This window comes from Dermacentor andersoni, chromosome 10 (assembly GCF_023375885.2).
Source record: "Dermacentor andersoni chromosome 10, qqDerAnde1_hic_scaffold, whole genome shotgun sequence".
Taxonomy (NCBI): Eukaryota; Metazoa; Arthropoda; class Arachnida; order Ixodida; family Ixodidae; genus Dermacentor; species Dermacentor andersoni.
The window spans coordinates 132,190,449-132,206,857 of record NC_092823.1 but is presented as its reverse complement, the minus strand read 5'-3'; the positions used below and the strand labels follow the sequence as shown (position 1 = coordinate 132,206,857).

At 44.5% G+C, this 16,409-nt stretch overlaps 1 protein-coding gene across 3 annotated transcripts in view; it reads left to right on the top strand.

The window, feature by feature from the left end:
• Window positions 1-15,560, top strand: part of LOC126545085 (venom metalloproteinase BumaMPs1-like) — a 38,158-nt gene extending 22,598 nt beyond the window's left edge. The window contains exons 7-14 of one of the 3 annotated variants that reach the window (XM_055078212.2): window positions 2,383-2,460; window positions 2,525-2,649; window positions 2,813-2,862; window positions 3,519-3,627; window positions 5,428-5,604; window positions 6,190-6,334; window positions 6,433-6,540; window positions 10,297-10,856. In XM_055078212.2, the coding sequence (XP_054934187.1) occupies window positions 2,383-2,460; window positions 2,525-2,649; window positions 2,813-2,862; window positions 3,519-3,627; window positions 5,428-5,604; window positions 6,190-6,334; window positions 6,433-6,540; window positions 10,297-10,374 (870 nt within the window). In that variant the 3' untranslated portion in view covers window positions 10,375-10,856. Of the gene's footprint in view, window positions 1-2,382; window positions 2,461-2,524; window positions 2,863-3,518; window positions 3,628-5,427; window positions 5,605-6,189; window positions 6,335-6,432; window positions 6,541-10,296; window positions 10,857-15,471 lie in introns of those variants that run through there. The other 2 variants (XM_055078211.1, XM_055078210.1) reach the window with 2 other exon arrangements.
• Window positions 15,561-16,409: the final 849 nt, after the last annotated feature.

Genomic DNA, 16,409 nt, shown 5'->3' with positions numbered 1-16,409 from the left:
ATTATTCGGGGCGTCAAAAGCAACGTCGGCTTTCAGCACCGGGCCGGTGCAATGCCGACCATTATTGTCGTCAGGGCCATGGCTGGCCCGCGTGTGGCATGCGCTCGGCTGCGTTGGCCAAATAGAATGGCCCTACGGCTGGCCGACTGACTACGTACCTAAAGCCTTGGTAGGCCCTCGTATGGGACGCCGTCGGCCAAGTCGGCCACAGTGGTCGGGCCTACATCGATTGCCGACGATCGGCCGACGTTAGGCCAATGTCAATCCCCAAAGCTGGGCCGCCCTCGGTTGCCGAGGTCGGGCCAACCGTTTTGCAGTCGGCCGGAGACGTCGGGCCGACTTTTTGCCGCGGTCTTTTTGTTGCTTGGGACTACCACGATCTGATTAGTAGGCACGCCGTGGTGGGGGACTCCGGAATAATTTGGGCCACCTGGGGTTCTTTAACGTGGATCTAAACCTAATTACACGGGTGTGCTGGTATTTCGACCGCATAGAAATTCGGCCGCCGAGGCCGGGATTTGATCCCGCTACCTAGTGGTTAGCAGCCCAACACCATAGCCACTAACCAACCACAGCAGGTCGCGAAGTATTTGTCACAACAAAAAGAGCATGCTTACGACGTCGAACTCAAAGTGAGTTACAAATTATTATTTTGTACCACTTAAGTGAGCAAATACGGCCTTGGACGTCTTTCAACGGTCATTTGTCGCTTGGAGCATTACTTGGAGCGTGCCTTGCACCTCACAACCGTAGAGGTTTTGGCGAATTGGCAGGTAAGTGTTTTTTTTTTCCGTTGACATAGTGCCTCAAGCATATTCTGGTATTGTCGTTCGGGCTCGAATGTGAGAGGGCGTTACCGCTGAAGCATCATAGAGAGCAATCAGCTGAGACTAAACAACGTGAAGACTGAACAAATATGCGCCAGCGCGCGCGAGAGAACTGCTAATTTTCGAATACTCGACGTGTGCTGCAGTGTACTCCAACCTTAGTTCTGTTGTTTTAAGCGCGAGAAAACATCGGCACGAATGAACTCAGTTCCAGCATTCGCGTTTTGATCTTGGCACAGGAAGAAGCACAGTGCGTACAAAGCTCTAACAGGGAGCGCTTACGAAGCTAGATTTGACACGTAACAACACCTGCGCGTTTGTTTTGGAGCAAGAAGAGCTAAACAACTATGCAAACTGATTTACAACCGCGGGAATCAGTTCACGCGTTTTTACGCAGTTGACGCTTTATTGTTTTTACGGATGCCACTGCTGGTTTGCCTTAATCTTTTTTTTTTCTTGTGTTTGCATTTACGTCTTAGCTTAACAGAAATTCGCAAGACTGACACGAACCGCGACGATCCACTTCAGCCGCCGGGTTGCTTCCCCCGGTTTTGAACGGAAGCGGTACAATTTGATGCCGACATCCCCTTCGCTGTTGTGGCAATCCTTAACGCAGCAGTATCTGCGCTTGTTCTTTTTGTCCACACTTCTCACGAAGGAGCTGCCAAGAGGCCGCGGTGAATCCATTGGAATATTGGAAAAGCAGGCTTTCAGGCGGACTTGAGCGCACCACGGACAATGGTGAAATCAGTGAAATGACGGCGAGGGCCTACACGCGGGCGCTCACCGCCGCTGCGAAGTGGCGCGACATGTACAGGCAAACTTCATTGCAGGGTGCCCATATCGTTGAATAGAATAGTGAAAAAATGGTTGTTACGTCAGTTCTATATTTTATTGCTGCGAGAGGCACCATTTCATGTTGACGAAAAACTTGTTTCAAATTACTTCGCTTCGAGCCTTTACGATGACGTAGAACTACATTTAACTGTAATTATCCATTCGTATCGACACTGCTAAGGCGATAAAGGGAAACCAAATCATTTCACAGTGGTAAGGCATTCTTCAAATAATTACCAAAGGAGAAAATGACGGCAAATCTTCCTTTTTGTATTGTTGGACCGAAGCCACAGTACCGGTACGTCAGTGTGATGTAATAAATTTCAATGCATTGTTTTAATTTGGGTTATTTTTCAGCACGAAAAGATCGCAAGACTTGCCTGACACAGTCGTTCACTTGTTTTGAATAAGAATAAAATGTAATATCCTCATTGATCGATGAACAATTAGCCAGAATAGAGAAGGTACTGCGAAAAACCATGACGTCATGGGGAGCTAGCTGGTCGGCTAACTTCAATTTGGCATCGCAACTTGTCTGCTTCCTTTTTTTTTCCCTTTCCTGAACCTTTTAACTTGCCAAATCTGCAGTCACGGTAAGAGTGCCCTCATTGACATTTACCGAATGGTAGTTTGCTAATGGCACGTTCTTTATTATTCCCCTTCAGTGTAATTTAAGCTGTCGTCAAAGCAATCCTCTGAAAGTTTTGTTTTCACGCAGGTCAACCTTAGATACATATCAGTGAGCAAAATCCAAATCAAATTTACACTCGTCGGAATGCTCCGTCTCTCACGCGAGGTGAGCAGGTTACAACAACCACCTGAGTGCTGCAAGTCGAAAGGGGTATCGTGATTTGTTCCAGCTTGAAGACGATTTTGTAATGATGGACGGACATTACATGGACGGTCAGGCCACCCTACTGAGACTGGTGATGTTCTGTTACAAGATGGGGCTGCATAACGCTGATATCAGATATTTCATCACAGGGTGGGTTATTTATTTATTTTATTTATTTCGTCTTGAAAAGGTCTCGAAATACACACGACAGCCCATGAGAAGTGGTATTTCGTATTTCTTCACACTTCTTGTGGCACAAAAACAACATGTATCTTTTTCTCGTTTTTCTTCTTTTTTTTTTTTTTTGCTAAAGCCGCGACATCACTGGAATGTACAAGGGAAGGATGAGCCCTATCATGGGAGGTAAGTTGCGCGGCCAGCAATTATCGTTCTCGTGATAAAAAAAATCGACAATTACAATACTCCCTAATGCTAAATTTGAGCGCAGCTCTATACGTGTTTTCATTTCGCGATATACTGAGACATCGCACCGATCACCGCACCGATTGGCTGAGCCGCGACGCTATATATTGAACGGCCACACAGTTACCACTTCCCGGCAACAGAAGCTTATGCAATCGCAATCTTTACCGGGAAACGCTTGCAGCGAACGCCATGCGCGAAGGTGGGCTTACTGATTCTTCTTTTTCCCCGGACAGCTGGCGCTGCCGCGGATGCGCGGACGTGAGCGCCATCTGGTGGTGCTTCAAGGTGGCTTCTTCCGCTTTGCTACTAGCGCTCTCTTCGTTGTCGCAGTCTTCTTTTCTCCTCACCCTTTCGCCATACTCCGCTTTCCGCCTTGTGTTTTCACTATAGCCTCCTCGCGCTCTTTTTCGCCGTCTTTCATTTTCCACTGCGCTCTGCGCTTGCTCGGTTACGCCAAGGAAGGACAAGGCACGCCGACGCTCAACACAGGAACGGGCGCGTAAGAGCTGCGCTCTAAAATATGTTTTATGATTCTGTAAAGCTTTGTTAGCTGATATCTCAATGCGGTAAAAACAAACTTCGGTAACATCCAGGTTTTGCCTACGTTGGAGGACTCTGTTCACTTGACGGTGTAGCTCTTGGGGAAGACAAACCAGGCCTATACGCAGGCGTGGATATTATGGCTCACGAGCTGGCACACTCGTAAGTTCGTCTTCTGTATCGAAGTGATACAACAAAAGTAAAAAAGTGATGTCACCAGTTCTCAACTGTATGGGGCAGATAAGTTTTATTTGTTTGAAGCGGCCATTTATGTTTTTCTGTCTGCGTTTCGCAAGACCTACTGATAGAAAACTATATGCGCAAAAATACACACTAGAGATACATGCCGCTTCAAGAAAAAAAAAACATTTGTTCTCCAAAGGGAACCGTACAATAACATAGTAGAATGAAAGCAGACACTGCGACCACAATGCACGCGCAATCACCGAGCGACATTAAAAAAAATGAAATAGAGAAAGAAAAGCATGTATCCTAAGGCATAAATACATGTCATATTCAATTATAAACACATTTTGAGCGGCCTGAACCCATATAACGGCGCGCGAAGTAGTACGAATGACCCTTCCGAGATGTATCGCATGCAGTTTGCAATGGCGAGACCTTGATGCAGGCCAATCCACATCGATCACAGCACTGCCACAGTATTTTTCGTAGTCGCGTGCCTCACTGCAAAGCATGCGCCACCCCAGTCTTTCGTCCCACTCAACCGAACGCTCCACCATCACTCCTGAACGGAAGGCAACTAGGCGCGCACAGCCTTTGTGTTCATTTCTAGGGATTAAAACTTGTTTCATTCGATTACTGAGCCTATATAAAAACTGTTGCACACAATTGTGCTCAAAAAGCATCGAACTATGTCCCAGTGCGAACGAAGCCACTGCAAGAAGTCTCTGTAGCCTCCACAGCGTTCACTGCTATGTATATAACGGAGTATAGTTTGTGCAAGCCTGAGGCTCGCTGAAGTAGCATGGCGGCTTCGCGTGAAATGTACGTTTCTACAGGCTCGTGGTTTATTTACTGAATGGCTTGTGCTGGTTGTAATGGCCCTGAAGTTGCTTGTTCAAACATTACCCTTGTGGCACCATGCAAATGACATCAAATCTTAAGACATTAGGAAGTTCATGCCATTTTCTGTGCCCATGTGGCATGGGCAGCGATGACAGCTTTGTCCCAGATATCCTATGAGCTATTGCCATGTACCTCTAAGCTTCCAAGTACCCTCAGCTATTTGTGCTGTAGTAAGTGGAGGGTGGCTGTACGCCATTTGCCGAGGGATAGCTTCCCTTTAGTACAGTTCATGGCTTTAAGAAAAAGGTAGTTCGTCGTTCTTAGAACGGAAAAATCCAGCTTTAGGGTAACTGCACATATTATTAGGCAAGTATACTTGATGTGGCAAGAGATATTCAAGCGTTCTAATTCAAGTTCCTGCCCTTGAAAAAGCAAAGTGTTATAATGCAAGATATGTCTCTTCTTTATTGAACACCATACATGGTTAACACCTATATCTATAAACCAGTTGGTTTAATTTTACAGTGCCTAAAGTGACAGCAGTGAAGGGAACGCACGCCCATATGAGCATAGCCCAAAAGCTCGGAGTCATTTGCCATTGCCTAATCGTCAATATTTATTTATTTATTTATTTATTTATTTATTTATTTATTTATCTATTTATTTATTTATTTTTACATACTACAGCCCTTTGGCAGGGCTGCCGCAGGATTGGTACATGGTACAAATAAACACTCAGTGCAAAAAAACATGCAATATAAAGAAATGCACTTTGAGGTACAAATAAACGAATATAAGTGAACAAAGACAAGTAAACAAATGAACAGTGCTGTAAAAAACAAACATGCTAGAAAATAGTGTGGTTCAATATACACAGAAGAAAAGAAAGATCAGTCGAGGGCATTCGATAAATGCTTTACCTGTTTGCTTCAGATTGGGTTGTGTTCACGATGGTGAAGGCCCAAGAAGAGAAATACCTGGACACGAGGGTTCCATAAAGCCGGAGTGTGCTGCCTACCTAGGCTACCTAATGAGCTACAGCAGAAACAATGACAAAAAGCATTACCAGTTTTCCCCCTGCTGTCAAGCACAGATCAAGCTTTTTTTGGGGTAAGTGTTAGTTCGTTTCGTCTTCCTTCACTTCCTTTTGATTCGACGAATGAAGTGGACACTCTTGCTAGCGAGACACGCAGACAATCACACTTATGTCTTGTTTCAAGGAAGTATGAAATTGTGGCTCTCGCGCAAAGCACACCTGTCATCAGGTGCCCCAGGAATTAAAGCGTGCCTGCGTCTTGCACTTACATTACTATAAAGTTTGCTCACTGCGACGGCTCTCTGGTAAATGCATTCTTCAGCTTAGTACAATTAAGGTCTAGGGTTGGATTTCCAGGCGTGACTTCCACATTCTGGTGGAATTCAATAAAATAAAAAATATCTCAAATAAGTAGAATAAATCATCAAACTTTAAATGTCCCCAAGTGGTCCTGGATGAGCTGGCATTGTTTTCACTGCAATATACTTCACACCACAACTCATACAATGAAGATATTTTCTGTCTATCTCACCGAAAAGACCGGCAAGTTTGTTGCTATAGCCTTTCTTTATTTTTGTTTCAAATGCAACATTTTCATTCAAATCAGTGTACTTGTTGCCTAATATGAGCATTTCTGCATACTGGTGACTTCATTGCAGGTTAGTGTCGGACGAATGCATTCAGGAGACGTTCCAAGTAACCCAAATCATACCAAGGAGAGGATTTCTACCGGGACACTGGCTTAGCCCACACAGATACTGTATTATGAAACAACCCAAGTTAAGAACAGCTCCAGCGACTGCGGTGAGCAAGTGCTGCTTCTACTGCATTTTCTGTGCCAAACAACAGCCTATACTTCAATAACGCTCGCAATGTACTCATTAGTCAATTTCTTCCAGCAGCTGATGGCCAACAAGAACTGCAAGCTGTCATGCCAATACCTTGCTGGTAGTTACACAATAACAGTTGAGTACGACGCTTTGGACGGAATGCGTTGTGAACAGGGCATGGTAATACATTTTGTCTGCACTTCTTTTATTATTCTGCAAACGTTTGTTGTCATGTTTAGTTTGATAACTGCAGACAAATGGGTAGGTAGGCTACATTACTGCCGGCTACACTAAGATACACCTAAGTTCCCCATATACCACGTGCACACATACTGCAAACACACAAAGTTACAAAAACAGACATAAATGTAAACAAGAGAAAGAAATGTAATCAGAAGAAGCAGCTCATATGCACCTGGCATTAAGTAAAAAAAATCTTTTCCACTGTGCAATAAAGAACAGTACTATAAAACATAAATGCCGTGGTTCAAATAGTCCTGAAATCTCAAGTCTTCGGAAAGCATGCCATATCAAAAATTCTAATAGAGATTCGCATTAGTCCAACATGTTGTTGTATGAGTCTCACCAGTGCTGTACTGTTCCTGCAGAAATTTGTACTAATGTACCAGGTTTTACATTAGTCTTGGTGTGGCGCATATCACAATAAATACTTGCCAGTTGGACATTGTTTTAGTATAGACCACTGTGGCAAGTGGTGACTGCGAAGTTTGTATATAGCTGTACAGGAAAAACATTGTCTGACAGTAGAGGAAAATAATTAGGAGGCTTATCAGCAAGTGTGCAACCAGTATAGTAAGCAAATGGCAACAAAGAACGCCAAATGCAAAGTCAGAGAAGCTGAGACAATCTCACGGGTGGCGGCAATAGAAAAGAAGCCTGCGACAATAACTACCAAAGAGGAAAGAATTAAATTAGGAAAGAAACAGTTTATAACAAAGAACGCCAAATGCAAAGTTGGAGAGGCCGAGATAATCTCATGGGTGGTGGCAATAGAAAAGAAGCCTGCTATGAGTAACTACCTAAAAGGAAAGAACAAAATTAGGTAAGAAACAGTTTATTATAACTCAAAGGGAAGCTCCTTACTTTTTGAAATGAGATCAGTGTGCCTTAGAACACGCAGTTATAAAGCGAGGTGCACCAAGGAAGAAGCATGTGCTTGCTAGGGAAATGATGGAACATGTTTTATTAGAATGTGAACATGTCTACCCAGCTGTCGGTTTAGGCTCCTTTGGCCTCCTTGCAGCCCTTGGGTTCGAGAATAGCAGGGGGGAAGTAAACATGACCGCAATAGCAATTAGTAAGAGGCTATTGGAGGTTTGGTAGCAGAGTAGGGAGACCATAAACAATAGAGGTGTACAAAAACAAAGTTCGCCGTGGTTCAGAAAGTTTGATGATGGGAATTCTTTGTGCATGTGTGTCGTCTTTTTTTTTTTTTTTCAAAAAGAAAAGTATGCCATTAGGGCTCAATGGCAATGAAAGGTCAGTGGGACGCTTCACATTGAGCCCTCACAAGAAGACTGCAAATGAAGTTGTGCAGGGTGATATGGTCTAGGTGTCGTCGCATTCAGACCATAACTACTAAGTTGGTGCGCTATCTTGTTGCACTAACACCTACAGTGAATATTTCATTCAAAGACGCAAAGAACGGAACCATCTTCCCACTTCCATTGCCACCATCACTGACATCAACAGCTTCAAGACTGCCATTCATGAAGCCTTTTGCTAACATGTTTTCTTTACTTACTACAACTATATCTTTTTTTTTTTCGTTTACTGTGCAAACATTTCTTACTTACCACTCCTTCCTGTAATGTCCTCGGGCCTTGGAACTATGCTAATAAAATAAATAAATATGGCCTGGACAAGTTTTGAAGAAAGAATGAAGAATACAAAAGAATGTAAATGGGTTTCGAGAGCATTCAGGTATTTGTACAGGAAAAACATTGACTCACAGTGGAGGAAAAGAACTGAAAGCTTACCAGCAAGCATGCGACCTGTATAGTAAGCAACATAGCAACGAAGAACATCAAACACAAAGCCAGGGAGGCTGAGACAATTTCATTGGTGGTGGCAATGAAAAAAAAAACCTGGACCGCGATTTTGTAGTGATGTCTTTTCCCGATGCTAATGCGTTTCGGCGCTTTTCGCATTTGTGAGTGGCCGCGTTCGATACTCCGCCCGGAACAGAGTGTCTCTTGGCCAATCATGAACGCGAAACGTGCCGAAAGGCATTAGCATCGGAAAAGCCATCACTGCAAAATCGCGGCCCTGCTATGAGTAACTACCTAAGAGGGAAAAAATTCACCAATGATTACTATGCCCCCTAATGTGGAATTTGAGCAGAGCTCTATGTGTTTTGAGTGTGCGATATATTGACTGGCACAGACAATCTGTCCCGTGCTGTACGTAGCAAATAAAGCAAGGTGCGCGTCTGCCTCGCTAATCAGGAGATCGCGAGAGGCAGTGCATGGGTGATGCGTGAGCGTGATTCACAGCAGCAGCCACAGACAGATCTCCGCTTGTGCAGCACTTTGTTTCTATATATGATATCAGTGGGGACATCGGGGAACAAACGGCACATGTTACTCTGGCGCCATCTCGTAGCCATCGTTGCTGCGGAGCCCGTTTTTCTTGGCACTATGCTTTTCTTCTCACGCTTTTGTCATACGTTCCCTTCTCTTCTGCTTTCCTTCTCACGCTCTTCGCATGCTCGCTCTTTCATCCTTCACTGTGCTCGTTCACTCGGTTACAAAGGATGTCGACGCTGACCCTCGCCATAGGAATGGGCATCTAACAGCTGCAGTCTACAACAAAATCAGGAAAGAAACAATTTATGATAACTCAGAGGGAAACTCCTTACTTTTCAAAGCGAGATAAGGATGCCTTAGAGTGCGTAGTTATGAAGCGAGGTACAACAACAAAGAAAAAATTGGCTGAAGGCTTAGCTTGGTTAAGCCTGGAAGATTGCGAAAGCAATACCCTTGGCTGCGCCTTGGTTCGGCTGATGGTGTGGACATGGTTGCCCTTTGTTAAACTTATGGCTATACATCATCCGACATAGCGCAAGGCAGCACGCCGACCACTGCGAGGAGCCGAGCTGTAGCCCCATTTGTCCTCCTAGCGTGACGTCACACCAGCGAGCGCCCTCTCTCGGTAGCGCCGCAGCAGTGGCGCGCAAGGCTTCGCCTCCACCATCGATGCCGCGAGCTGGGGCCCAGTCTCTCGGTCTGGCGTGACGTCACACGGTCACGTGATGCGCAGCTGTGTAAGGAGGCGCTACGACCACCGATGGGCCGAAAGTGCGAGCAGTATTGCTTTCGCAATAAAAAGCATATTCTTCCTGCGGTAAAACTAGGGAAACAATGGAACATGTTTTAGTACTATGTGAATATATCTACCCAGATGTCGGTTTATGCTCCTCTGGCCTCCTAGAAGCCCTTGGGTTCAGGGATAGCAGGCGGAAAGTAAACATGTCCGCAATTGAGATTAGTAAGAGGCAATTGGAGGCTTGGTGGCAGAAAATTAGGGGTGCCTGGAGCGGCTGTGGTGTTGTGCTGCTAAGCACAAGGTTGCGGGATAACACTTGTGTCCCATGCACAATCAAGTCCCTTCTTTCTTATATGGTACGTCTCGCGTATCTCCCTCTTTTTCTTCTTCCTATCACGTATGTGGCTCCTATCCACTATGGGAGATGGGTCAAGAAATGGATGGATTATTCTAAATTATAATGCATAAATTGCTTAATATCTATGGACTTAGTGCTATATAATGTAGAATTATCTGTTAAAATAAAACAGTAAAGTCAGATCAAATGAATAATAGTAACTTAAGAGCACACATGAAGGAAAATACAGAATTTAGCAGGACGTTCACTCAGCTATTGTGACACCAACGCAAAACCTTTACTTCTTTCAGGAAGGGCTTACACAGAAGGGCCGAGCCGTGGACAGGAAGGTCCCATTTGTGTCATTCTCATTTGACAATTCATGCTGACGCAAGCATAAGTTCACACACTTTCCGGTTTGGACTATGTAACTTTGCCTCATGAAAGGGCTTTCCGATAGACTACCACAACACTACAATCTATACGTACGTAGGAATTGGTACGCTTTTTTTGCACCCTTGCAACCTATTTCTACTTCCTATACATGAACATACTTCTTCGCATCCATGCTCGGTGCACATGTGTAAGCCACTCCTGAAAGAAGTAAAGATTTTGTGCCAGTGCTGTAATAGCGGAACGAGGAAGATACACGAGGCATACCATATAAGAAGGGACTTGAGTGTGTAAGTGATACCTCAGTTTATCTGCACAAAAGTGAGAGGGGGTTCATTGAAGAGCGTAGTGCATGTTGCCTGAACAGAAATTAAGTTATTTTTGATGCTATAGGTCTTGCCGCACACATGTAGTTGTGTATTTATGGGTTGTACTTATATGTGGACTTGGTAGAATAAAAGTTAGTTACAAGGCTGCACCTGTCCTTGTGTCATGCTCTCTCTGTGGTCCTTAGTTTGTGCAGTTTATTTTACGTTAAATCGGGACTCTAGGGAATTCGGACCTACATGGTTGGATGACCCTTAAAGGCATTGCTCTGTTCGTGGAAGCATTTAGTGACGACTTTATCCCTATCGGCGCTTGCCACCCGCTCTCCGCTCTGCACTATCTCATGCTATCTGCCCACTCGGTGGCTAGAACTTACCACCCAACTGTCTTGTGGTAAGGGCCCATTTCCCATAAGCCTTGTTTACATTTTTCATCACTATTTCAAGACTGTCAAATGCCACTCAGTTTCACTCTTTTTCCTTCTTCCACAGAAAAAAAATTCACCTATGATTACGATACTCCCTAATGCGAAATTTGAGCGCAGCTGTATATGTTTTCATGTCGTGATATACAGTAAAACCTCGTTAGTTTTAAAGTAGTAAAGTCCAATCACGGACTCAGCTGCCATTGAACATAATCCACATAAACCGTACCAGCTTATTGCGTACATATCGGTTTCCACTTTTCGTCGCGCAGTCACGGCAGTGCGTCATCATCCCCATCGGACTGCCTGTCAGAACAAGCCTCAGAGATCTGAACAACGGCCTCCAAGTGTCCTGTGCATTTGCGCGTGAAGCCACATCCACATCCATGTCATTTCAGCGTCGTGCAAACAAGGACTTGCATCATGCCGAAGCTCGGATAAAAAACACCAGGTGCTCATCATAGAAGAAAAATTGGGCACCGTTCGTGCTATCAAACGTGGCACAAAGAAGTCGGCAATTGCATGCGACATGGATCTACTGTCGACTATGGTGTGTGGCAGTTGGAATGCGAAGTTGCTCGGCAGAGCTGCTGTGACCGCAAGACGATGTCAGCCATGAGGTTCAACTTTTCGTAATCGTTGCGTCTGTTGCCGAAGTGTCACCTAACGACAGTGATGAGGACGACACAGAAAGCGACAGCACATGCACTTTGGGCTTGACAGTGGCAAAAACTGCGCCTTATGTCAGCCTCATTAATGCAGTCATCGCGACAAGAACAGCACCCCGCAACAAAAAAGGCGCCCCACAACTTCTGCTGCCCTACCGTGCCCGTGGACAGAGAATATACAATGCAAACGAGGAATCTGCCATGCGTGTGTTTGCCAAGAAGAGGGGGCTGGCTGAAAAGCCGACTCACAGATTCAGTAAGCTTGAGGCCACCGTCATCACTGCTAGGCCGCCACGACATCAAACAAAAATGACAGGCTTCTATCGCATGCAGTGAATAAATACTGCATGTTTTTGCCCTATCATCACACTCTATCTGAGTTCCGTATTTGACAGGTAAGCGGGCAATCTCATGCTATTTCGGTTAGGCAGTACTACCATTTAGTACATACTTTTTCCAAGCTCCGGCCAACTACCATTTAACGAGGTTTCACTGTATTGGCTAGTACAGACAATCTGACCAGGACTGAGCCAGGTTGGAAGCCAACCGGGCTCTGATACGAAGATGCCATGGGCACAGCCGACGCTTGCCGCAGGAACGGGCGCCTAAGAGTTGCGTCCTAAAAAGCGGAGAAGACCTTCAAACAAACCAAGATGGGCTGCGAAAAGTGTGCCAGGAGTCACGTGTTGTTTAGGCCTACCGTACTTACTTGAATGTAATGCAACTGTGATTGTAACACGAGGGTCGACTTTTCAATGCGCAAAATAAAAAAGGATAAAACCGCGCGTGCAACGGGACATGAATAAAAAGAGAAATGGTACCTTATTCAAGGAATCAATTCGGAAACGAGTTCACTTATCGTCGACCGAGGAGATGGATCTTTCCTTGGGCGGTATTCCCGGACGATCACTTAGGGAGATAGTTTCACTTTTGCAAAATTCTGCGTGACTCGGCACCAAAAGGACCCCTGACAACAGTTTCTGGTGCTATGCCAAGCTCGTTATCAGTGCCAAGAACACTGTCAGCCATATACTTCGAGGGGTTCAATGCCGAAACGAGCCAAGTCTCACGAAAGCGAAACTATTTCCGAAAGTCATCACTCGAGAATCAAGTCATCCATGCCATCAAGCTCGTTTGAGATTAAGTATTTCTTAAAAGACCACACAAAACGCTACGAGGCCCTTCCAACCAGCCCCACATTTACAACAAAAGGCCTCCCATTGGTGCCACCATCCGAGAATCGTACACACACTGACGTCAAGCCGGTCAGACGGTCGAGCCGTGGCAGGGTTTCCCAGCTCCTTGGCGATCAAAATAAAATTGCTCATCCCTCGAAGCAGCCATCACACCGAACGCTCTGCGTCGCCATAACATTGTGAATGAACGTAGTCAAAGCGCGAAAAGGCACACGGTAATGCAGCACCATAACCGTAACACCAATCACAAGCGCAGCAAAAATGGCATCGATTATTCCAACAATGTTTTGACTTCCATCGACTTGTCTATGGATAAAATCAAGACGTAAAGACGCAGGTTGGCAGTGTAACGTTAAAAACCACGGAATTTAGAATATTTGTTTTAACATCGTAAATTCTGGCGTTATTCAAATGTAATGCAAGGGTTGAGTTCAAGCAACTGAAATCATTAAAAAAACGCCATTGCAATTGAGTAAATACGGTAACTGTTTTCATACAATGGACGAATAGCAAAGACCACGAAAGGCGCTGGTACATCCCTGTGTGATACAACGTAAGCGGGAGGCACACACTCTCACTTTGAGTGAGAGCAAGTGATTTGGAAGCAACGGTTCGAAGACATTTAGCAGATAGTGGTGTCAGGGCTCTGCTAGTTGTTTTATTGCAATAGCAAGGTATGGACGCTCCAGACGCATTTCCACCGTCGTCGTCGCCTTGATGTTATCCTATACAGTCCAAGTGTGATAACAGCGTGGCCACGCACTGTATGCTGTAGGTGCAAGTGAAAGCATGCAAGGGTGAGCTGAGGATGGTGACTCAATCTCGAAAGGCACCGGGGGGAGGGGGGGGGTTAATCTGGCGGTGGCTGAGTGTAGGCGCTAGCTGAAAAGCGATCTGCGACGAGTACAGAGTCTAGGTGCACTGAAGGATTGATAGCTTCGAATACACTGTGTTCTTGTAATTTACTTCGCATTGAAGCAAACGACAGCACAAAGGGCAAGTCACTCACTGCTGCTGCCGCCCTTACAACGCCAGTGTTTTGACAGCAAGCGTCCGCGCTCAGTGAGTGAAATGTGCTTGTTTGCCTGTGCGTGCATGACACTGTGCTTGTTAATTTAGTCAGGAAGAGAATGTATACGAGTCTATATATGGCTGATAAAGATATTATCATTACTTCATATAGCTGTCTACTAATTTTCTATCACAATCGGTGCTTCATCTTTTGGGCAAGAACTGCTACTTTCTTTGTTTCACTCCTTCAATGCTCACAGATACTTTCTGGCCTTTAAGGCCGAGTACGAAACTGAAGCATGCGCGCAACACTGAGCTCGAAATGTTTCTGCTATTTTGTTTGCGATTCATGACGCACGAAATATAAGCATCTTGAAGGGGCAGCGCAATATGGCGAATACAGAAGGCAGGAACACACAGGACAGTTCCTGCCTTCTGTATTGGTCATATTTCGCTGCCCCTTCAAGATGGTCAACCAGTACCAACTCGCCCAAATGTCAATCCTTCTATATGAAATATAAAAATATTCTACTATAGCATGTCGTTTTACAAAACATAATTTTCTCATTATGAACATTTTATTCTTTGTTCTTTCACTGTTTTTACTTGCTGATCCAAGTTTTGGTACATTAGAAATAGTCATAAAAGCCTGAATAATTCCTTGAACATTGTGCATTCATGGGTCATTTAGTAGATTAAAGGCAATCTACTATTTATACACCCAAAGAATACACTAAATATGTCAAATTGAGTTATTGGATACGGTCAGGTCAGAAAACTCTGGAAGCTTGCAATTCTGTCGCTGAAGTGTTCCCTCAATTCTTAAGATTTAATATTTTAGTTGACCACTACAGTTTATCAAACGCATTTTTTACTTCACTGACGGAACATTAAATAATTAATTTTGCCTAGATGCAAGCATATCTTGCGTCATCGCGTAAATCAACCCTTGCATAATCGTCACGGCAATATTGTCACGTGGTGGTGACGCTGAACAACACAGTAGCAATACTGTGAACGAGAAAACTAACTTTTATTGGGCGAACTTGTGCCCACAAAACAGGCTACACTTAGAGCACAACGAAAGCGGCGAACACAGTCGGCGATCGTCGGAAATCTGATTAGCGGGTCAAGCGCGTCGGCTTTTATAGATCAGTCGTCGAATGTTCCAGATTAACTGATGGGACCCGCGTGTCTTCCACAAAGTTCTACACCATTCGTGTCACGCGATGAAATCTGATAACACAAGGTTCGGCGACAACAGACACGCGGATAGAAGCGTCGATAACTTTCCAGAAACGTCGGATACATGCAAGCGCGTCCCGCGCTGTGCGATAAGATTTGTTAGGCGGCGAAACGTGGTCGCCCGATAAATATAAGTACACGTGTCAATATGTACAAGCTGGCAGCAGTTTAAGCTGATTTAGGCTCTACAATGTCCATTTTATTTTCTCTTTTTCTTTGCAGTGGTGCGAGAAAGGTGTATGTCTTTGAATATGAAGGAACACCATTCATTCAATACTCTCACTTTTCACAATAAAATGTTCTATTCAGAATTAGTGAATGAGTCCTTCAGTTCTCCCACACTTCACTTTGGCTTCTTGGATCACTTTTCTTATTCATCAATAACACTGTCTTGCTGAAAATTCTGTTCAGTAGGCAAAACAATGAACAACAGCCAGAACAAATACGAGGATCCCATGCACCCGTTGGAATCAATGTGAAGTGAAGCCTTAGTGAGGTATAATGTTAATGCATACAATTTTGTTTACTTTCATCCTATGCAACGTATAATGCCATGCAATTCTTATGTTTATCCAAACCAGGAGGGCCCGCGTCTGAGAGTCAGTTATGGCGCTGTACTTATCTCTTCTCTCCATAAAGCAAAGAAAGCTTGCTTTCTTTGCTTATGGACATACAAAGACAGGACGAGTGCCGAGCATCCCACTGGACCAAAACATGCGGATTTGATCTACCTGCCCGTGCTGGTTGTCGCAGAACGTCTCGACTAAATCTTTATTAGAAGTTCTTCTCTTTCTTTCTATTTTTTTAAATTCACTACCGCCTAACAACGATCTCATCAAATTCGTCCATCATGTATACTGCACCACCAACCCGAATGCTGTCATCCATCTACGCGTCCATAGTATATTATATCATTAATAGATAATATAACATTATAATGCTCCAACATTCCTTTCTATGCTTACTGCGTGTGACTGTAATTACCTTCGCAGCCATACTGCTACAATCACCAACCCTGCTGGCTTCAAACCTATCATCAAAGAAATCAGGTGTATCAGCAATAAATCATAGGAATGTACACTCGGCCACAAAAGTTTACGGACCACGGAATCGCACAAAACGTTAAATTTCCAAGAAGCCTGTAGCAGTATCCAGTAGAA